At 45.5% G+C, this 22892-nt stretch overlaps 1 protein-coding gene across 1 annotated transcript; it reads right to left on the bottom strand.

The window, feature by feature from the left end:
* Window positions 1-85: 85 nt before the first annotated feature.
* On the bottom strand, window positions 86-22144 carry FLACC1 (flagellum associated containing coiled-coil domains 1). Its single transcript, XM_030579735.1, has 15 exons — window positions 22034-22144; window positions 21294-21368; window positions 20469-20526; window positions 17490-17623; window positions 16321-16341; window positions 14308-14401; window positions 13180-13241; window positions 10957-11054; window positions 9939-9991; window positions 8923-9022; window positions 8193-8296; window positions 7525-7587; window positions 5908-5997; window positions 3108-3217; window positions 86-990 (listed from the first exon to the last, which is right to left on the bottom strand). The coding sequence occupies exons 1-15, from the start codon at window positions 22135-22137 to the stop codon at window positions 912-914; spliced, it is 1245 nt and encodes a 414-aa protein (XP_030435595.1). The 5' UTR covers window positions 22138-22144; the 3' UTR covers window positions 86-911.
* Window positions 22145-22892: the final 748 nt, after the last annotated feature.

Genomic DNA, 22892 nt, shown 5'->3' with positions numbered 1-22892 from the left:
TTCTGTTCTCAATAAATGTAACTCTCCAGTTCCACACACTGCTTTCCAGTATAGCCAGTCAAGACAGTGACAGCAAGAGCCTCTGTTATCCATATTTCAGAGCATCTGCTTTTAGGAACCTAAGAATTAAATCAGTTGTGAAGGTGCAACCCTAGGGAAGCCTGAAGTGGTTGGGCAGCCCGGGGAAGCTCATTGACTTACCTCACTGGTTTTCAAATCCTACTTCTAGGACCAGAGCACAGAAGAATGTCAAATAGCCACAGTCACCACACTCACTACTTGCAACACCTCCCTTGGTAGTTGGGACTCCAAGCACTGCTGGGCTTATGAGCTTTGATACTATTACAAGGTAAAGACGGGTTGCAAATGATATAAACTAAAAGTAAGTAACAACAAAGTTAGCTATCCAGTCCATATAGCCTCAGCCAAGTGTAGGAAGGACTCTGACTAGAAGTCTGACTGCCTGGGAGGAGGAGCATCCCCATTTATAGCAGCAAATAACTACGGTAGTAATGATTAGCGAAGGGGATAAAAACAGCCTCTGAGCACCATTCATCTACACCACACCAGCTTGGCCTGGCAGGAGAGAGCTTAAGCAGAGATAAGACTCAGCTGAGCATCACAGTGCAGCACACACACTTGGGGCCAGCATCCATCTCTCTGTCTGGAAACAAAGCAAGAACAGTGATTTGCAGCAGACTTGTGGCCTGAAGCAATACAGGATAGAGAATAAGGAAACGACAGGACAAAAACATGACACCTTGGATATGATTGATTGATATGGTTTTGGAAGAGTGAGGGACTGCAGATTTGGCATTGCCTACAAACATGGAAAATAAACTTGAACATATGGTTATGTTTGGATTTACCATCATCAGCAAGTTTCCCTTAGTAACAAGGTCACATTCTCATTAGAGCAGTACTGACAACTGACTCTTTCGCCGGACTCTTTCGTTAAATGCTTCTTCCCTCTTTGTGATCAGTTTGCGTCTGTGGAGATAGGAAGGGGAAGTGTTACAAAAGGGACAGTAGAGTATCTACTCACACCTGCCTCCGTTATGTAGGCTTTTATTTTATTTAAAGTGAATTTTGTAATGTGGTATTACACCATCATGGGTTCTGCTCTGGTGGCTAGAGTTTCAAGCTTAGCAGAGTGAAAATCACCTCTGCTGCTTGCTTCAGATTTAGAGTCTCTAGGAACACATAAAGACCAAGGGTAGTGACCACACATACATTCACAAGTACAAGGTCTAGTCTGTTTTACAAGTTTTATTAAAGTTGCAGTTAAAGTTAGGATTAGCCAAGCATATAGAAATTCTATACAGACATACACAAGTTACAAATATATTTATACTCACATCCTTAACATTGGATTGATCAGCAGCAGAGGAATGGTTCTTGCTGCAGTTTCCCATAGCAAGCTCAATTTTCCTGCTCTGGGCACCCTTTTATAATGTGATTCTGTCTATAGCTTTTTAACATTTATGTACATTGTGCACCCTGTGGTAGGGCATGTGTTAGAAAAATGTAACTACTGAGTATCTTGTAAGCAAAAAATTATTCTTACTATTAATTTTCTGCGATATCGCCATAAGGTACATCTTTTCCCGTAATCTTAGGGCATCAGGTTATTCTTTGGTCACTTATATTAGCATTTCTTAATTCTGTTGCCTAGTACAGCTAAGCTAAAATCTTACAGGCCTCAGCCCATAGGCCTTGCGTTTCAGCCTTACTTAGATATCCAATACACGATTATCCCTTCCACATACTGATGAGTCTCATCCTACAATTTAACTCTATATAGCTCACAATGATTATATATGACACACGTTAATCATAACATCAATGAACAAACTAAAGTCATTGGCTATAGTTACTATACAGGCTACAGAATTTAAAGACTGCCAGGTAAGCAGGTGCAACTTCACTGACTTCAGCAGACTCATGCTTATGATCAGTTTGCTGATTGTTTGGCCCCAGATCTCTCACACGATCGGAAGCTCAGCTCCCACACAACCTCCTCACGTGGATTTCCTTTGCCAGACACAAGCGGAAGCTCTATTTCCACTGTAACTTAAGCCCTGATCTTTAGTAAACAGTACATTAATATGCTTAAATCTTGGCCCAGCAACAGATTCATCTTGGTTACTGTGGAACCTGAGTGCCATGGTCCACAGTAAGCAATGAGAATGATCACTGATGAGTTAAAATGAGGCCACCAAACTGAACAGTGGAAGGCCAGCAATTCACAGCATCCCCTCCCTTTATTAATTCCAGTAAACTGCGACAGTGGTAACTTCAAGAAGGGAACGGAGATTTAATGACCAAGAATGGGAAAATATTCCTCCCCTCCTTCCAAAAGACACGCTTTTTTTCTGTGTTAACACCATCTTGTATATTAGAACTAGAAAATGTGTTTTAAACACTCTAACCTTGTCATCTCCATTTGTTTTTTCTTTACACTTCACTCACCTTAGTGAAACCAGACTGGTGAGTTTCACTTCCTGCGCCTCCAATGCTGTAGGTGATCATTATTTTAAGGACTGGGATACTTTTGATAGGGTTTGGATAACTTTCACATGAAAAGAGTGCACTCTTAAAAACGTTGCTGGCATTGCTACTGCCGGCCTCTGCCTCACTGATGTGCATATTTGCTTGGAGGGGAGGATTTTTCCAGGAACTTTGTGTCACAATGGGTTTATCATGAAACACCAAACAAGTATAATTAACATTCTCCCTGGTGAGAGCTCAGATATGTAGACACTACATGCAGCTGCACTGCTTGCAAAGCCCATGTTCTGGAAGCTGACAGGCTGGCTAAGCTTCTTGTGAGGCTCTTCTAAGGCACCAAAGTTTGAGCAGGGGGAATGTTTATACCCTCTTGGTGATTCCATGTGGGCAGCTCAGCTCTGCTGAAACTGTTTGGCAGATGGCACTTGCATGAGAATGTTTGGATATAAAATCAGCTGTTACTGTGAATGAAAGAACTGACAAAGCCTCATAATGTAAGTAGGAATGATTAAAAAGAGTGAACTAGTAAATGCTTATGTAGTTGGGTGCTGTTAGTTGAAGCTATCTGGGCTGAAATACTTAGATTTCGTTCTTACCTCAGAAAAGCATTTTCATCTGCCAGGGAAGTGATATTGAGCTGGTGTTTTAATTCAACTGCCGAGATTTTCTGTTGAATGTTCTTCTCCAGCTCCAGAAGGTTGCTTTTCTGGGGAAAAAGGAGCACCAGGTAGTTACTCACTTGCTGTACCCAGACGGGATGAGTCGTTTTACACAACAGCCGGACACAAGACAGCAGAGATGACTGAGAAACACAGAAATCAGTCTGGACCGGTCTAAGCAGGCAAAAACTTCTGCCCCACTCTTCCTCCAGTTGTTCTGCTATGGACCAGCCCAAGCTTGACGTTAGAACGGTCAAACACTGACAGATTTGAAGTAGCCCGAGTTCTTTGCTGGGTGAGACAACACGAACATGCAAGAAAGGTGGGCCATGGTGGTGCAGCATCAGAATGCAATAGAAAGACTTATTACTAACGGAGTGGGATCCCAGAGTAGCTAGTCACAAAAGGCTGACCTGCCAAGCACAGTACAGTCAGTCACAGTTGTTTTTAATTTCCCATTTGCTTCTATGGTGGACATCACAGTAATCTCTCTGCAAACAGAATGCCACTGGTTACTGTTCTTATGGCAGGATGTACCCTACTTATAACTAACCAGAGGGCAATAATCAGAGCGTCACTACAGTTAAGAGTCTGTCGGCATATTCTTGGTACAGCTACTCCTCATCGGTTACACAGAAAATTCACCACAAACACACAGCGGGGAAGGGAATCCACTCATCTTTCTCAGACATCACTGAATGGGTCATGCAGCCAACTGGCATTTGTATTGTAACAATTCCTTGGGCCTCTAGTAATTTCACTGGCAGTGTGCTGAATGCTATGGTGTCTAGAAACTTCTCGGCAATGGTGACGACAGAACTCAGCTCCTCTTGCACCAAAAGCACAGGCCCCTACCATGTGAGCTATAGGAGAAGTAGTCAGCCAGCTATTACTGGTGTATGGGACCTACGGCATACAGCAGAGCAGTTCTCCGGTCATTTGATATAATATTAATGCAAATTCTGTTCTGTGCACCAAGAAGACACGCTCCCACCCCCAGTCTGAATCCAGCAGCAGATATTAATAACGTCAAAGAAATGCACAGAAACAATCCACAAGAAATTTGGGGTTAGAAGTGCAAAAACAGCCCACCTTTTCCAACATGATTCTGGATGTCTTGATTGTGAGGGCTTAATGTGAGATTCTAGAAGTTGCACCCAATACACACATCCCCACTTCCTCCTCAGCACAGGGGAAATCCTGCCCACTGGGTGACAGGACTCATTTTGCCAGGGAATTCCGAACCAGTGTCAGAAAGGATTCCCCCCCCCAACACAGAAACCCCAGGACCTGGGGCTCACCTGCCTATGCCCTCTTGCCTCTGCAGGCAGCCTGCAAATATCTTGATGACACTCAACTCCCCAAACAGGTTCTCCTCCCTAACACCTCCTGCTGGATCTCCTATACCAGGCTCCTAATTCACAACTCTCCCCAGAGATCCTACCAAAAGTCTGTCTCAACACCATGCTGCGCCTCACCCAACACTCTCAACACCCTCCTTAACACCTGTCCCCAACCATGCATCCTCTTGTCCTCCAGACCCCAACACTATTCCCCTTAGCACTATTGAGAAAAAAGGGAATTGGCCGACAACAAGGCTTGAATGGTAACAGTTGAAGTATGTAAGTGCTTGTCTAAAAGCTATGGTTGAGCCCACAAATCAATAACCTCACCCCAATCATTGTAAGGCGTGGAACTTCCTACCAAAGGTTAACTGTGCAATTCTGACCCCAATCTTAACACACCACTCATGAGCACATAGCCATGCGCTGGAATTTGCTGTTTGTGCAACACCTAAACAACCTTACATTTGCTCCTCCTCCAATAAACCAAAATTCAGAGACAACCTTAACCAGACTCAAGAAACTACTTCTAGCACAACAAAGTGCAATTCTGCTCTGAAACGTGACTGGAGATGATAAATGTGGGAATCAGGACCATTGTTACAATAATTCCCAGACCAAAGGTGCTCAGTTTAAAGGGTAAAATACAGCACGTAACATCGTCAAAAGTAACTAAGTGATCTAGGAGCCTAAATGGTTCTGCAGTATTAACAGGATGAAAAAGCGGCAACGTTATTACTAAAGTCAGCAGATTTGACTGAACAGCTGGGAGCAGATTTGCCGAGGAGGAAGGTGTCATTATTACGTGAGTGCTTTTCAAAGCAAAACTGCTTTTAAGTGCTTGATTTAAATGAATAAAAGTCAAGGAATTTGGGTAAGTCTGAAAGCCTGTTTCTTCACCCTGTCCTTTGTACTCCAATATTCCAGATGTCCGCAAACCCCAACTGATCCTTAGGTATTGTCTGTGCTACAATACATGTGAGCCATGTGGTTCTATCTTCACTTGGACTGTCCTGGTACTTAGGTCAGAGCTGTATCAGGATTTCAGTGAGCTAAATACAGAATCATCCTGTTTGGTGGAGCCGCGGGACCAGCGGACCCTCCGCAGGCACGCCTGAAGGAGGTCCACCGGAGCCGCGGGACCAGCGGACCCTCCGCAGGCATGCCGCCGAAGGCACCCTGCCTGCTGCCCTCCAAGCGACCGGCAGAGCGCCCCCTGCGGCATGCCGCTCCAAGCACACACTTGGCATGCTGGGGCCTGGAGCAGCCGCTGGGCAGGTCATGGCTTCTGTGAATTTTTCTTCTTTGCCTGTGACCTGTCTGTGACTTTTACTAAAAATATCCGTGACAAAATCTTAGCCTTACTCATAATGACATCACACACACTCTCCCACCTCTTTCTTAAGCTCCACCTGAGCGTTCTGCATCGTTGTGGTGAGAGCCTTGAGAATCTGGTCTTTCTCCTTCAAATCGGCTTCCAGAGACTTGATTGGATAAAACACAGACGCATTCACTTGGATAAAATGGGCTTCTCTCTCTCTAGCCCAATGTACTGTGCAGCCCCCATCAGCCTCTCCCAGTCATTGCCATCCCTCTCCAATACTTGTGTCACGGTCTGCACCACATGGGGCCGAGGGTTGGCCTGAACAGAAGCATGGACATACCATTGCCCTGATTTTCATGACGCTTTTATAAGCTGGATTCATTCCTATTGGCAGGGGTCAACTAGTTACCCCGCTGTCCTTGTACTTAATTGGGCTAGAGGAGAGTCAAGCATAAGCTCTCTTGCATATGAACTTGATTTACCTAGAGGTCTCTCAAGATAACCCACCACCTTAGGCAAAACTTCAGTGTTCCACACCCCTCGTGCTCCTTAGAACAGAGGTCAGCATGGGGGGTGACGGGGCATGTCAGTTTTCAGGTTGGGCGGGGGGGCATGGTGAGCCTTCTGATGGTTAGGTGGTTATGGGAGAAGGGCAGGGGCTAGCACCAGCTCACAGTGCCACTCTCTCAGGCTTGGCCCGACCATCCCTCCACCATGGGGGGGAGGGCGTAGCTGGGCCAAGCCTGAGTGAGTGGCACTGCAACCAAGCAGCTGGGGTTGTTGCGCTGCTCAGGTTTGGCCAGGTCACCCGTTGCCCTAGGCAGAATCGGCCACCCTCAGGAGTGTCCAGTTTGCCCACAGCTAGAGCAGTCCCTAGATTTACCTCTTCCCACGCAATGGGGCAGGGGCTACAAGTTACACAGCAGCAGCGTGTGAAGTGGAAGCCACTCCTAGAGGAGAGCAGACGTAACCACTCCCCCACTGGGGATATGTCTATGCTTGGAGTGGTAGGTGTGACTCGCACTAGGTTAATCAGAGCTAGCACACTAAAACATATTGTAGCTGTGTGGAGATGGGCTAACCACCCTGAGGATGTGCCTAGGATCTTGGATGGACAGCTGGCCCCTCCCACCACCCATTCTGCCACAGATGCACTGTTTTTAGCATGCCAGCACAATGAGAGCTAGCCTGGGTATGTCTCCTCAAGTGAGGTGGGAATCACACTCCAAGCATAAACATTCCCCTGAGGAAACCCAGAGCTCTGTGTTACAGTCAGGGGTCGAGAGCAGCCCAGCCAGCAGAGGCTGCAGTAAATCATAACAGCCTTCAGACACCCAGGCCAAGTGGCTCACTGGCCGGCCAGGCCCCTTGTCTGGGGTCTGCCCTTATTTGGAAAGTTTTTTATTTCAGGTTTTATAAAAGCACCAGGGCTACATCAAGAACCCAGAATCAAGCTTCGTTTCCCAGTGGAAATTACAGTTAAATTCCCTGAGTGGCTCCTTCTCCTATTAACAAACAGTGCACAAAAGGGGAGCTGATCAGTCTGCATTATCCCCTCCAGAAGCTTGAATACCTCAGCTAAGTCCTGTCCTGCTGACTGGGTGAGAGTGAACTGCTTAGAAATCTAGACTGTACCATGTGATGCAGTTGCTCAGTGGCACTGCATTCTGTTTTTTGCCATACTTGCCTCCTTGATGTTTTGCAACTCTTTTATTTTCTCCACATCTTCCTGGTGCTGTTTAATAAACTCCTGAAAAGGACACACAGTTTGTGCACAGTTCATGGCATGTCTGTAACATTCCCAGGCTCATCAGTGAGCAGCCAATTCCAACCACCTGCACAATCCAACAGGCGAAACCGAATACACGACCTTCCAGACAGTAACTGCTACGCAGAAATACAAGTGACTAGTGATTTGGAAGGTGTCTGACATGCCCCGTGCTCCTTAGGATCCCTTGGGGTTTAACAGAATTATCCTGTGATCATGGTTTGAATCCAGCCTGTCCCTATCTCTCCCTTTACTCAGAGCATCAGGCCTTTGAGCCTTTGAGCAATAGGAGCCTTATAAACAGACATAAGAATGGCCATACTGAGTCAGACCAAAGGTCCATCTAGCCCAGTATTCTGTCTTCCAACAGTGGCCAATATCAGGCGCCCCAGAGGGAATGAATAGAACAGGTAATCATCAAGTGATCCATCCCATCACCTATTCCCAGCTCCTGGCAAACAGAGGCTAAGGACACCACAGACACATGGATTTTATAATAAACCTGCTACTATTTTACTGGCAATAAGAGTTCACGGGAACTGCAGCACCTCAACATGTAGCTTTATGCTTCCCTCAGGACTAGCTACCTCTCTTTCCTGCTGTGGGAGTTTATTCATCATGTAGTTACCACTCTGAGATGATTTCTTTAGATGCTCTCTCTCCATCTCAAATTTCTTCATCAATTCCTGCTCTGTGGAGAGAAAGACAGAGGTCTGAGGGCTTTTCCTAATCATCCATTTTAATTCTGTATAAGAGGCACACAAAGGTACGTGGCAACATGGATACAAGGTGTTTGACTCATTTCAGCTGCATTCAATATTTCTACCACCCAAGCACTATGGTATCTAAGCACCAGATAACGAATGACAGCACTGGGTGGTGCCCTGAAGGAGAACGTTCTCATAGTCTCATCCCATTCCCGGGTTCTGAGCGCGTGTACATACACATGCCCACACACTGGATCACTTTTTCAGTCATTGTCTTGCTCCCTTCTCCTCCTCTTGCAGTCTCTCTTCTTTGCATGGTAACTTCGTAGCTGTCACAGGTGTTACTTTGCGAGGCTCTGGATGTGGCACAATATACAACGTAGCCAGAAATATGTCCTTACCCAGGGACACACTTCCTACAGAATGGGCTAGCAGGAAAGAGATAAGCACATTGCTGAAGCGACAATATGGAGGAAAAAGAACAGGAGTACGTGTGGCACCTTCGAGACTACTGTATTTATTTGAGCATAAGCTTTTGTGGGCTAAAACCCACTTCATTGGATGCATGCAGTGGAAAGCACAGTAAATACAAGTGTCCTTGTTCACTCACTTTGCTGTAACAAAGCCTTTTCACGCTCAATCCTCTCACTCTTCTTCCAGTCAGCCTGCCTTCTCAGCCACTTCTCCTCCATTTCATCAGAAACACTGTCCTACACACACAGACAATATGCATTTTCAGAAAATCTTCCAAAACCCCTGACTGCTCCTGAATCTCCCACATTGCCTCCAATTATGCTGTAAAAAGATACACCTCTACCTCGATATTATGCCACCCGATACAACACAAATTCGGATATAATGCGGTAAAGCAGTGCTCCAGGGGGGTGGGGCTGGTACTCTGGTGGATCAAAGCAAGTTCGATATAACACGGTTTCACCTATAACGCGGTAAGATTTTTTGGCTCCCGAGGACAGCGCTATATCGAGGTAGAGGTGTAGTAAGCAACTATATAGCCATTTCCATCCACAGATCCCAAAGTGATGCACCAGAAAGCTCTCCCCCAGGCTAAAGGAGCAGAAGGAGGGAGATCCTTTGTGGGGACAGCCTCTGTGGCCGCTGCACACCACTCTTCCTCCACAGGGGTGAGGGAGACACCTCCAGCTGCATCCATCGTGCTGCTCCTGCTAGCAGTCACTGAAGTTATGCTCTGTGGTGCACAGGGTAGTGTCCCCCACCCCTGGGTTTCGGATAAACTGCCTTCCTTACCCACAGTGAAACTGCAGTGAATCCAGCACATCGGGGACTCTGTGTGCCAAAGGGGATGGCGGGGTGTGTGTGTGCACTCACTGCAGTACCTTCCTAGGAAATTAAGAACTATTCTACGCTGCAGTGCTACATCCGTGCAGCTGCACTATGCCGATAGGAGAGCGTCTCCCTCCGACAGAGCAGCAGATTGGTCAGCGCTTAGGTTGATGTAACTTGTGCTGTTTGGGAGGTGGCTTTTTCACAGCCCTGAGTGATGTAAGTTATGTCAACTTAAACGGTAGTTGTAGCCAAGCCCTAAGCATTAGACTAACAGGACCTGATCCACTTTTGGAGATCACTGCAGGGTTGCTGAAATCTCACCTGGTACATTCGGAAAGCATTCTTCAGATACTTATATTCCTTCTGCATCCCCTCTGAGCAACAAGAGAAGGACAAGATATGTAGTTAATACAGCAATTTTAACAGGAATGTCTCAGCCATGAAGATTTGCACTAAAACTCTGAATAGGTAACATGAAAGTGGACTAGGCATCTCAGTCCGGACCCCACTAGACAGGTCTATGTTACAGATTCCACCACATAGTATGGGACTAAGAATGAAGAAACTAATTCTGTTTTTTAAAGGAGGCTCAGAATTAGAAGTGGACTGAAGCTGTGTTGGGGCAGGTTGCATGGAATATCTGCTGAGCCTACAGCTGGCCTGAAGACACCTGTCAGTGACTTTTCTGAGCACCAAAAGGCACCCAAAATTAAATAAATAAATAGCTGGGCTACAGTCATTGAATTGAAAGATTTTCTTCATTTCTGTTTACAAAAGTACCCAGCAAATTGCAAAAGATCTGGCTGGCCATCCAAGAAGTTTTCTGGGCAGCCTCCCCCTGAAATCAATATCTGTTTGGAACCTGAGCATTATTCAAGGCAGCAGAAATCTGATGAGCTCAGATGTTCTCCAATCCCCTCCTGCTATTATGGACTGAAATCTCTCAAGACAGCATGAGACTTTGGCATAACTGAATCTCAACCATAACCTTAATTCAGCCTCAGAACACAGACCCCAGTCTAAATCTAATCCAGATCTGGACATGATTTCTGACGTCAGTTTATAATTGTAGCACAACGCTAGCATTTAAAAGGATGACACTCTACCAGCTGCAACCCACCTTATTTCACAACTATCCCTCTTCCCCAGTTAGTACTGACAGTCACAGCTCAGATCCCTCTTTGCTTTCAATATCAAAACATGGAGAACCAGGGGAAGCTTCCAAAGAGAGTTTGCTGCTGTGAATATGCTAGAGAGGGAAAGAACCCGACAGGAGTTTCCAGCTCAGAGTAACCATGAAAACAACAGGGCTCAGACTTCCCAGAAAGCCTGTCCATACCCATTTTCTCTTGTGCAGAGGCCCTCTCAGTCCTCAGTTCTTTCTTGTACTGCACTTGCAAGGCCTGGAGCTCAGCACAGTGAGCTTCTTGGAGTTCCCTGTGTGACCAATGCACAAACATATCAATGCAGGTAGCCACAGAGCACACTTTCCTCTCACCCACCCACTCGATCGTTTATAGTGATGGAATAATTACAGGAGGTGAATGGCCAGGTTACTGTAACTGTGTACATTATTTTGTTTCCTGTGTACTGCACATTTACATTTCTAGGACTCCGCAGGAGGTGGCTGACATGTTGTGGTCAATTCAGATGTAAATTGCCAGAGGACAGAGACACTGTGCATATCCTGGAGACTTTACTTTTTTTCTTTCTTGTTTTAAAATAAAAGTCAACCAGGCTGAAAGTATATGGTTGCTCTTTGTGTGTGGAGAAAATATAACCTGGGGTGTAATTTGATAGGCAGAGAGGATTGTAGATGTGTCATGCAGATCTTCCTAAACATGTAGTCATTAGAAGCTTTATGGCATCTCACACCATCATCTATTCTGTTTGTGCTGGGCATGTCCCAGCTGGTCATTTATCTTACTTTATTTACTCTTGGTACTATTTTTCTTCTTTCATTCTGCATTCTAAGTGTATTAGTTTCTAATGAGGCGATTGATGTGAAAAGAAGTTAGTGATGCTGTACAAGGGGCATTTAAAGTCAGTTTATATATTAGTTTCAAATGTATATTTTCTGGTTTGTGAAGTAAGAGTTTACTGCACATGGGGTTGCTGGAGGAAGACAGGTGTTGCTAGACTTAGCCCATCACCCCACCTTCTCAACAGGGCCTGCTTCAAGTTTTTTGCTGCCCCAAGCAAAAGCATTTTCCTGCACCCCCTCCGGCCCTGCCCCAACTCCTCCTCTTCCCTGCCCCATTCCAACCCCTTTCCCAAATCCCCGGCCCTGCCTCTTCCCCCAGGTGCGCCGCATTTCCCCTCCTACCTCTCCCTCCCAGGCAAGCTTAGGAGGGAAGGAGGGAGGAGTGGAGCATTTGGGGGGAGGAGGCGGAGGTGAGCTTGGGGGGGGAAGCGGTTCCTCCGCCCCCCCCAGGGTTACTTCCTGCAGCCCTCTCCGTGTCCCCCACCGCAGCTCACCTCCGCTCAGGGCCGGCTCCCAGCATTTTGTGCCCCAAGCAAAAAAGAAAAAAGGAGCCAGAGTGCCGCCCCAAACACATGCTTGGAGCGCTGGTGCCTAGAGCTGGCCCTGCTGCTCAATAACCTTTCCCAAGCTGACGAGCTCATTGTTGGCCATTGATACCACAGTGTGGAGGAACCTTATAAAAATGTAGATTTATCATTTCCAACTCAGACTTCACAGCTGGGTATAGTAGGAAGAAAGGACTGGGCCAAAAGGCTCCGTTAGCCAACTGAAAGTCCTGGGGTGATGGGGGCGGGAGGCACAATTGTGCTAAGCTGGCTCTATTCTTTCTTCTTCAAGAGCGCGCTGATGGATCCAGGGTGACCATTAGCCATAGACAGCAGCACAGTTCAGATTTTCCACCACTCATTCAACAAGTTTACTAGACCCCTACAGTAAGGTACATCATGTTGTGGACTCAGATGCCAACGATGTGCGGATGGCACCTAGCGCCTCATCAGTTGAAGGCAGCGTGGTGCCCTAAGTGTCTGGACAAAGTAGGAACATGAAAGAAACACTGATGTCCCCAACACAACATGAAGTCAAGGTTAAGGCTGGTCAGTAAAGGAAAACAGTGACACACTGGCAGACACACTGCTATGCCCTCCCATTATTCCAAAAAAGGTGTACAGCCTAAGATCTCACAAGAACAGCTGTTCATGTCATATTTTGATCTATGGATGATGGAAATATCACGAGAGAATAAAATCTCACAATATCTTCACCAGTCATGGTACAAAATCTAAGTGCAGATGACCTCATGATACTGCAGCTCCCACGGTATCCAGGATTGGAAAGTGAGCCTGATTCTGGCCTGGATTCAAAGCCACTGGATCTGGATGCCCCAATAATAATTATGGTATAGAAATCACAGTGCGTCAATCCCAAGCTTGGCTCATTTTGTTGAAGGCATACTGCCATGTTGTCTCTTAATCTGAACATCCAAAACCACACAAGATATAAAACCTTGTAGAGAAAACTGTGGTCTCCAGCATTCAGTTCACATATGTGCTTTCTCCTTGCATAGCACAGCAGTTGTACCTGATCTTATTCTCATGCTCCTGTTGCATCTCATTGCATTTTTCTTCCATATCCTTCTCCAACTTGAAAGGAAAAGAGACAAGTCTTTAACTAAGGTGTAAACCAGGGGTCGGCAACTTTTGGCACATGGCTCGCCAGGGTAAGCACCCTGGCGGGCTGGGCTGGTTTGTTTACCTGCCATGTCCACAGGTTCAGCCAATTGTGGCTCCAACTGGCTGCGGTTCGCTGCTCCGGGTCAATGGGGGAGGCAGGAAGCGGCGTGAGCCGAAGGATGTGCTGGCCACAGCTTCCCATCACCTCTATTGGCCTGTAGTGGCAAATTGCGGCCAGTGGGAGCTGCGATTAGCCGAACCTTCAGACACAGCAGGTAAACAAACTGGCCCGGCCCACCAGGGTGCTTACCCTGGCAAGCTGCGTGCCAAAGGTTGCCAACCCTTGGTGTAAATGTACCTACCCTACCATTTATTTGAGAGAAAATATCTGCTAATGACATAACTCCAGTCAGGTTACTAAAAATCCTGTCCACAGTGGGCTCAGAACTGTGATAGCTACAATTCCCAGGACAGAAAAGGCATTCTTTTTATTCATTTTCCCCTTGAAAAACATGTTGTTTAACTGTTTTCCATCCTAGGCTGGTTATGCAGAGATTTCTTCATTATCTAAGCCCTTGCTCTTTTTTCAGAGTCACCAATTGCAACCAGAGCAAACGCTTCTAAATTTCGAACAGCAGGGAAGTCGTTCAAGGTGGGCTTCCAAAAGCGCTGAGCTCACTTGGGAGCACAAGTCCCTGTGACTTTCAAGTGACTTAGGTGGTTTTAAAAATGCTGCCCTCCACGAAGCAGCTGTTTGGCTGTAAAGGAATCCACATTTATAGTACATAAATAACTAGCCAAGTTCCCCGCCTGCCAGTTCTCTGCACTAACTGCTAGACAACACTGATTCCTGCAGACATGTGGACACCTAGCAATCTGGGTGCACTCTAGCCAGTCAGGCTCTAATAATGGCACTGAAAGGATCCAGGCAGTGCTGTGTGGTCTAGTCAGTCCTTTCCCTGTAGTCTTCCTCTGACACTGACTTCAGGGAGCACTTTCTGAAAAGAAGGGATAGATGACAACTAAGTGGACTCACCAGTTTGCGGGAGGCCTGGTGATCTCTGCGCAGTTGCTCCATCATGTCTGTCAGCTCAGCAATCTGTTCCTCTAAGTCAGTAATAACATCCTCCCTACAATGATACACCATCTTTCCATCATGCACGGGGACTATTGCTGGGACAATCTTGTTGTTTTAAAAGGAGCAGTGGTGGAAATAGAAATAATATCACTACTAGAATTCAGCATCTGGGGCTGGTGTCAGCTCCCTCACTGCTTCTCCCACTTGAGGCGGCAGGGTTGCAGAATGGGTGTGCAATCTTCCCCCAGCCTGTCTTACCATGCGGTGTGAGGAAATGTTTATCAGTGGTTTACCCACTCAGTAGGGACGCCGTCCCCTTCCTTTAGGGCTCTTTTGGCCCAGCAACCTACTTTCCAGTGCAGCTTCTTTTCCTGCTCCCTTCAGCAGCAACAAGGCCACCAGAGGAAAATAAGGTCACAGAGAAAAACAAGCTTTGACATCCTGCCCACATGGAGGCACAATGAGAAGGGAGGGTGTATAGATGCACACAGGGAAGGAGGAGAGGGTGGGCTCCTGCAAACAGAGATTGACCATTATCGGTCAGAATGTGGGACATCTTTGTGGAGAGCTGGTGCATTTGGGTCTCGGATTTATTCCAGCGCTGCGTTCTGGTGAATTTTACAATCCCAATTCTGACAGTGACCACCGCAGACACTGAAAGGTTGGTAAACAGTGATCAACCTTTGTATCATTCCCTGTCTCTAAGGCTGCCAGTTCTGGTTGGACATATTCCTGGAGGTTTCATCAAATGACAATCTTTCATTAAAGATTAATCTTTAATTCTTGGAGACTCCAGGTCAATCCTGGAGGGTTAGCAACCCTACTGTCTCTAAGGATTACAGCTCTCATCTGCAGAAAGAAAGGGCATTTCTCAGTATGGAAGCATGAGACTTAAAACTGAATGGATGGTATTTCCCTCTCCAAAAGGCAGGTCTTTTGTAGTACAAATCTTTTAATCTGCTTCCTGGTGCTCAGAACTTCTAGATAAGTTTCAGTTTAATTGGGGCAACTTTCTCTATCCACTACTTCCCTGTGACCCTCTTTTTTTCATCCCCTCTCTTTTTCAGCATCCTGAAGACTTCATGCTTTGGCTGCCACCTTTCTGTCGAAGGTGGACCAGGCAGGACTCCTCCCCCTGGAGACCAAAAATGCTGCTGCTTAATCAGTTGGAAGGACCATTGTTGAGCAACATGTGATGTGCTCCTCTCAAGGGACTAAACAAGCTGCCTCTTAGCTTGTTAGAGCTAAGAGAATGAAAGTTGGGTCCCGACCACAGAGGGACTTTTACTGAACCCTTCACTTCTAGTATCCTTTAGTATCTGCCCAATGGCAGCTAGATACCAGATTCAAGGTCACAAGAGCACTCCAAAGAGAGAAAGGAAATGGAGGGATGAGAACATTTAAAGGAAAAGACCAAACTTGATGATCAAATTATGTTAAACTTTAAAACAGAATAATTTGAAATGTTAATGGGCTGCAACATTTGCACAAGGATAGGCATCTGATAGTCCCAGAACACAACATTCAAATCCAAATCACACAAAATTAAGGGGCATTTGGCTCCAGATTTCGGGTCATTAGCAGGGTGTATTTCATGTCACAGTAGTTTACAAACTGTATTCAGTCACTATAAATGGCTACTGGCTGAACGAGGTCTGAATATACACACTATTTTCTTACTCTAACATCTGCTTTCCTCACAGGAGATCTACATTTAGACTCAGTTTCCAGTCCTCAACACAAAACAAGCAGTGGGACAACAGCGTCCCATCTCCAGGGTGGAAGGAGGTGAAGGAGACACTGTGTATATAACAGCACATCTTGCTGTCACTGGTTAACCAAGAAACAGCATTCAGGGTAAGGAATGAAACCAGATTCCTGCAGGTGGTGGTGAAAAGGAGGTTAAAATGTACATAAAGTTCGCGGTTTTTTATTTTGACCCAAAACAAACAGAAAACAAGCAATACTCACGTCTCAAGTTTCACTGGGCTTCTGCAAAGAGAGTGAAAGATTAAATGTACATTCTCAAACTTCCGCAGGTTGAGTTAGAGCAGATGACATGAGTTTATTGCAAAGCAAAAACCTGACTGCATCTGTATGGTGTACGGATCATTATTGAATGTTCTCTGAAGTTTGTTTCATTAGCAACTCCTCCCATAATGCAGGATACTATACAACACTCAAAAACCTATAATGCTTCTACATTGACTTTTCAGCCTCAGCACCCATACACACACACATCCCTTGTTGGTACGTGCTAAAAAATAGACAGTGAAGTGGATGGGAGTGCTTAGTGAGAAGGCCAGGTACAGACATTTCAATGCAAGTCAGAAACAAAGCATTCATTTGTCTTATATTTTGCCTGAAAGCAGAGAGCTATGAAAACACCCTAGGCAGATGCACCAAAGTTACACTTCCTTCAGCTAGCACTGTGCTATAGAAATGGTCTCTTCTAAAAGCTGAGATCAGATCTCTTACTGGATCTTCAGTTTGGACCTGAATGATCCTCTCACACCAATCTGGGACTCTCCCATTTTCTTACCATTCTGTTTGCCTTAGCAACACTCCATCATTAAGAAAATGTTATTTTTGCTACAGAAATAAAACTCCCCTCATTAAAAAAAAATGCTATTTTGGTAGCATCCCTCACTTTGGCTCCTTATCCCCCATTTGGGCCTTTGGAAGGCAGACCACTATGGCTGAGACTGTACAACTAATTGTAAAATTGCAGCAGCATGATCAAATTCCAGTGCACACCTTGTGACAACCCTGGGAGTGCCAAGTGCAGAACAACAAACAGGACCCAAAACTCTCACAAACCAGAAATCCAGAGAGAAGCTTGATTCTGCTCTCACTTCTATGAAGTCAGTGGAATCGGTCCCGAGTTACTTAAATTAGAATCAGACTCTTCATTTCCCTCTTCACAGACACCAGGTGTTTACCTTGGGGCAGATTCTGATCTCACATCAGCTTTACATTGGTGTAACTCAGTTGGGCTAGACAAAGACTCCTTGTCTATGCAGCATGTGCTCATGGGGGTCATCTCCCCTCTTGCAAGCTTTCACAGATTCCTCACACACTATTATTTTGGTGGGGGGACCAGAACCATTTTAACCATTTAACTGATTTTCTAAGATTACCTGGGAACAAAGAGTGGGGCCGGTTCTTCAGCAGTTTTTCTTTCAAAAAATTCCTCTCCTAGCGTGACGGAGAGATGTTCTTTACTTCGAGTCAAGGTATAACCAGGTGAGATTTCTATGAACTCCTCTGAAGCCTAGGGGCCAAAAGAGAAGATATTCAGCTCAGGAAATCTAGTGTCTGGAACGCTAAACCCATTAAAATGATCTCTCTCTCTCACTCTGAAACTGTCAGGAGTGTTTTCTAAAGTATTCCCTGTACCAACAGAAGGGAAAAATGGGATTCCTCACCCAAGGACCTTCCCCTAAAATCAAATAGAATCAGATCTGTGCAATTATATGGCTTGTGTGTTTTATGCTGGCCCATGGGTAAAGAGTAGCCCATACATTTCTGCAACAGAGCCTCCAGCTGCCTTCATAGCACCGTAGTAAGATAGAACATCACATCCTGGGTCCAGCATTTGCCATGCACGGCATCTCTGCGCCCAAGATCCAGACAGCTACAATTTGCTTAATTTTCCTGCTGACCTGGTGTCCCCAGCAGGGTCCCAATGTTGAGGGCAGAAAGTTAAGAATACTTTATCCAGATTAACTGCAGGGAAAGCTGGGCAGAATTCTAATGAGCCAAGTTGAAATTTGTTCAGGATTAGAGGCGTTGACACCCCAGCTTTTGCAAGTGCCAAGGGATCTTTAAGAACTACAGGCAGTGAAGGTCTTTATTTTCCCCTGAACATTGGCACAGCATGCCCTAACACCATACCTGGTGGGGAAATACCTGCCAGATCACAAACATGAATGCAGGAAGTTATCCAAGATGAAATTCTTAGCCAAGAGACCAGAAGGACCCTTCATTCTGTCTGCTAAGGCGATGATGAATAGTTGGGTTAACAAACAAAACCATTTAGTCCTGTTTATGTAGAAAGGCAATGCTCTCTAACATCTGTGGGGTACAGATGTTGCTCTTTATTAGCATGTGGTTTTGGGTAACACATAGGTAAGTAAATTGTGTGGTTATTATGAAAATCAGATATCACTTTACAGAGAAATCTCAGATGAGGGTGCAAGTACACCTTATCCTTAAGAAAGATTGCATGGGGTGGTTTGGATGTCAGAGCATGCAGTTCAGCCACCCTCCTGGACACAGTGATAGCTCCAGGAGAGCTACGTTTAGGAATAGGTGCAGCAAGAAATATGTTGCTAGAGGCTCAAACAGTGGGCGAGTCAATGAGTCCATGTTGCTAGAGGCTCAAACAGTGGGTCAACAAAATTAGGTTCAAGTCCCTAGGTGGATAGGTTCCCTTATTTGAAGGGACAACTTTTCCAGCCCTTCACAAACCTGATTCTCATATCATTAGGAAATACAGACTGGTCACTCATATAGGGATGGAAAATGGATCTTGCTGCCAGGTGGACCTTGATACTAGAAATCACTAACTCCTGCTGCTTTAGGTGCAATAGATGGCCCGGGGTATGCAGGATAGAAGACTATATTGGCAAGACCCCAGACTGATGAGCCCAGACAGAAAAACACCTCCATTTTGACAGGTAAACAGTTCTGGTAAAGGGCTTTCTAGTGTTTAACAAGACATGGCAAACTTGCTGCAAGCAAGACTCTTTTCTATCATTTAGCCATGGAGCCTCCTGGCTGTTAAATGAAGGGCCCACAGGTTTGGGTAGAGCAGCTGTCCATGATCTTGGGAGATCAAGTCTGGGTTCAACAGAAATGAAATTGGAGCTGCCACTGACAGATACACTAGAGTGGAGAACCAGTGCTTTCGAGGCCATGCTGAGGCTATTAATATACCTTGGGTCTGGTCCCACTTATTCTTTAGCATCATTCTGTGTAGGAGTGGGATTGGGGGAAAAAAGTGTAATTGCGTTTGTCCAGGGTAGCATCTGTGATGGAAGCAGGACTGTAGCCTTGTAGGAAGCAAAACTCAGCACTTCATGTTCCAAATATGTCTATTTGTGGTGACTTTTAAATGATCTGATTAGGAGGGCCACCAGCTTGTTCTGCACCCCTGGAGGGTAAGAGGCTTTGAGTTTGATTGAATTGACCATGGAAAGTTCCATGGGTGAACTGCTTCCTGACAAAGCAGTGAAGAGCGAGCTCCCCCAACTGTTAAAGTAAAACATCGCTGCATGTTGTCTGTGAAAACAAACTGGCTCTTCCCCTAGACATGCAGCAGAGGAAGGCCTGGCAGGTGAGGTGGGCAGTCCTTGGCTCTCTGGCTTTGATATGAAGAGAGATTCCTTGAGGGCCACAAACATTGAGTTCCGAGGGGGCCCAGATGAGCTGTCCACCCCTGAGCAGACAGGTCTGTCACCAGTCAGCAAAGACTGAGGGCAGACAAAGAAAACAACTCCACAAACACTGAGTGGGTCTGTCCACCAATCTAACAAAGTTAGTACCCAGGTGGGCATAGAGTTCAGATCATGGTAACTTAGTGAACAATCAGAGGCCAGTCAACTTTCAAGAGTCCAAATAAGAGCCTCTCCTAAACATTTCAAGAAGCACGAGTTTGGGTTTTTCCTGGGCATCTGCCTAAGGCAAGAGATTCGTGGCTTGAAGCCCTATGACCACAGCATCCCTCAGTATCAAGTAATGGAAAAAAAAAACAAAAAACAGCTGGGGCCAAAAATGAAAACTCACACTAAGTCTAGAAAGCTAACTACAAATAATGTATAACGAACAAACCAAGAGTACTTTCAAAGACCAGACAAAAAATTCCAATGATCCTCACAGGTGCTAAGAAGGAACTGAGGGAGCCCAGGTGCAGCTGGGCCCTTTATATCGGTGCAGGTGGAGCAAGGCAGTAGTGGGTGCTCGAGCTGCCCTGATGGGTAGCACTGAGGGGAAAAATTTCCAATGACTGTGCGAGAGGCCCAGGCACACCAAGAGTGGAAGGCACGTGGACAATCACTTGAAGAAGAAATTCTTGTTAGTGTTTTATTGCAAATGATCCCACCTGTTCTACTCACATCAGGTGGTTCTCTGCTTCGTAGTCGATATCCATATTTTCTGTGAGGCAACATCCCTCTGCAAATGAAAAGCACTTTCTCAGAAAGTTGCAGACAAGTAGAGTTGCTCAATGACGAAAACTGCTCCACTTCAAACAACAGAGCCAGGCACACTCGTAAGCCCAGTTTTTGTGGGCTGCCAGGGTGGTGAGAACAAAAGTGCCCCTTTTTGTAGTGATGCGTGAGTACAGCAATACTGAGTTTGCCAACCAGACTCCCTGAGAGCTGCTTGTGATCTCTCTCTGTTATTACTTATCTGAGGGACTCAGATTTTGTTTATCACATACTATATATGTATGTACAATAACACCAGCCACATTCACGGAGGTTTTGGTGCTCTATACCACTCAGATAGGGTTGCCACCTATCCAGTTTTCACCCAGACAGTCTGGTTTTCGGTATATGCGTCCGGTAGGGTTGCTACCTGTCCGGTTTTCACCAGGACAGTCCATGTTTCAGCTCGTGTGTCCAGGTGCCATTTGACAAACCCTGAAGTCCATTTTTTAAAAAAATCTGTGACAAGCCTAAGTGGAAGGAAGGAGACTGCGCAGGAAGAGTGGTTTCTGTAACGTGCATTCACTGGCGAGACTCCACTCGAGGCTTTAGTGCTTCATGCGTAAATTACCTCAACATCAGTATTATTGGGCTGTTAGTCATGTGATGTCTTGGGACTGCTAATAAGAGTTCTCTGTTTTCTGCGGCTCGTTAGCACATTGGAAAGCCATTTCATGTCACACACCACTCTTGAGCCCCCCACTCTTCTTCTCAAAAAAGACAAATACTTACTTGGATGTGCTGGGAGGTTTTAGAGCAAACAGGAAACTATTTTGGTTTTTCAAGATCATGCCTGGTGAAGAGGACCTGATTTAAAAATATAAACAGGATTCAGACATATTTATGGAACAGAAACAACCCAGGTTTACATAATCATGGCAACTCAGCCTTCTGAGAGCAGCCAAGCATTATACTTCCCGGAGTCCTTTAGCCAGCTTCTTTCATAGTAGGCACAGATTGTATCCATGCCACACCCCAGGTACAATCACAATGCCTTCACAATAAGATTGCATTGGGCGTAATTTTGGACAGACTTTGGCCCTGAATCTATACTCGGATGTTACAGCAAATCTCCAGTTATTTGGTTTGGGTTATGGCCTCTTGGAATTCTGCTAAGGTAAGCTGTAGTGTATCTAAACAGTAGCCTCTCAGTGGTGCCCTCCCGTAGTCCCATCTCTTCCCTCTGGGCTTGAAATGACATACACAGCACCTGACACCAGCACTAAACTCATTACAACATAACTTGTGTAAAATACATTTGGAAAGGCATACATAAAAGTGTAATACATTACTTATACAAAAATCAGTATGCACACAAGTTACCTGTAACTTTAAACACATTTCTCTGTAGGTATATATAACTTACCCCCCCCCAACTATTAATGGGGCCCAAATAAAAGATAAACACAAGAAACTGGTGTTAAGCATTAGAAAGAATGGAATTCCCTCTTCCTCCAATGGCTTCCGCTTACCTGGCTTTCTGATTCGGTAAGCCTGGCATGGTCTTTATTAGCCTTTTACCCCTCACATTCCAAGGGTCCCAACAGGCACAGTATAAAAAGGGGGAATGAGACATGTTTGCATAGCAGGCACCCTGGCTAGGCAAAAGGCTGGAGATGAAATAAAGATATGATGATTCAGAAGCATTTACTAGTCTTGGAATTTTTTTTGTAAGTCAGATAAAATATCACCTTCTTATGGGAGACCAAGACAGTCACTGTATACACAGCAAATTCAGCCCTTGGATGCATACATGCATCTCCCACTGAGTTCTGTAAAAGTTATACATGTCTATCTGAGCACAGAATTCACTCTTATACATTAAGGATTTCCAAGTCTGACCTTTATCTTATACTCCTATGCAAGCACAGTATCTTTCCATTTTATTTACACCAACTACCTAACTCGTACAGTGATCCGCCCCAGACACACAGTGGACAGGGGAGGGATTTTGGAGATTTTACAAACAGCTGGCTACTTTCAAATGGTCATGGAGATTCACTACTTTCATTTACAAGTAGGGCTGGGACATATCTATTCTTTGGTGATCCAAAGAAAGATCAATGCAATTTTGGCCTGCAGAGAGAGCTATAACATCACTGAGAAGGCAGGCAAACAGCCTGCTATATATGCCTGTGGTGCAACCAGACCAGGATAACTTATCACTAGTGTAACCATAGGTACACGGTTCTGGCTTGTCTTGCCAGGTGCATCATAAGTGAGGCTCTAAAGACCCTAACAACTGACGGGTTCCATTTTGCACTCTCCGTTTGCCTTCAACTCTGTGCTCTTCCCAGGCCCTTGGCATCCTATCCCTGTGATCCACTCTTC

This window comes from Gopherus evgoodei, chromosome 11 (assembly GCF_007399415.2).
Source record: "Gopherus evgoodei ecotype Sinaloan lineage chromosome 11, rGopEvg1_v1.p, whole genome shotgun sequence".
NCBI lineage: Eukaryota > Metazoa > Chordata > Testudines > Testudinidae > Gopherus > Gopherus evgoodei.
Note: the sequence above shows the minus strand (reverse complement) of the source record. Positions and strands in the feature narration are given on the sequence as shown.

Excerpts from the sequence above, each read along its gene's own strand:
- FLACC1 (XM_030579735.1), bottom strand. The coding sequence starts at position 22,137 with ATGTCTCATTCCCCCTTTTTATACTGTGCCTGTTGGGACCCTTGGAAT. Across the intron at positions 14,402-16,320 it reads AGCCCAGTGAAACTTGAGAC|GGAGGATGTTATTACTGACT; the intron begins GTGAGTATTGCT and ends GTATCATTGTAG. Across the intron at positions 13,242-14,307 it reads ACCAGGCCTCCCGCAAACTG|TTGGAGAAGGATATGGAAGA; the intron begins GTGAGTCCACTT and ends TTTCCTTTCAAG.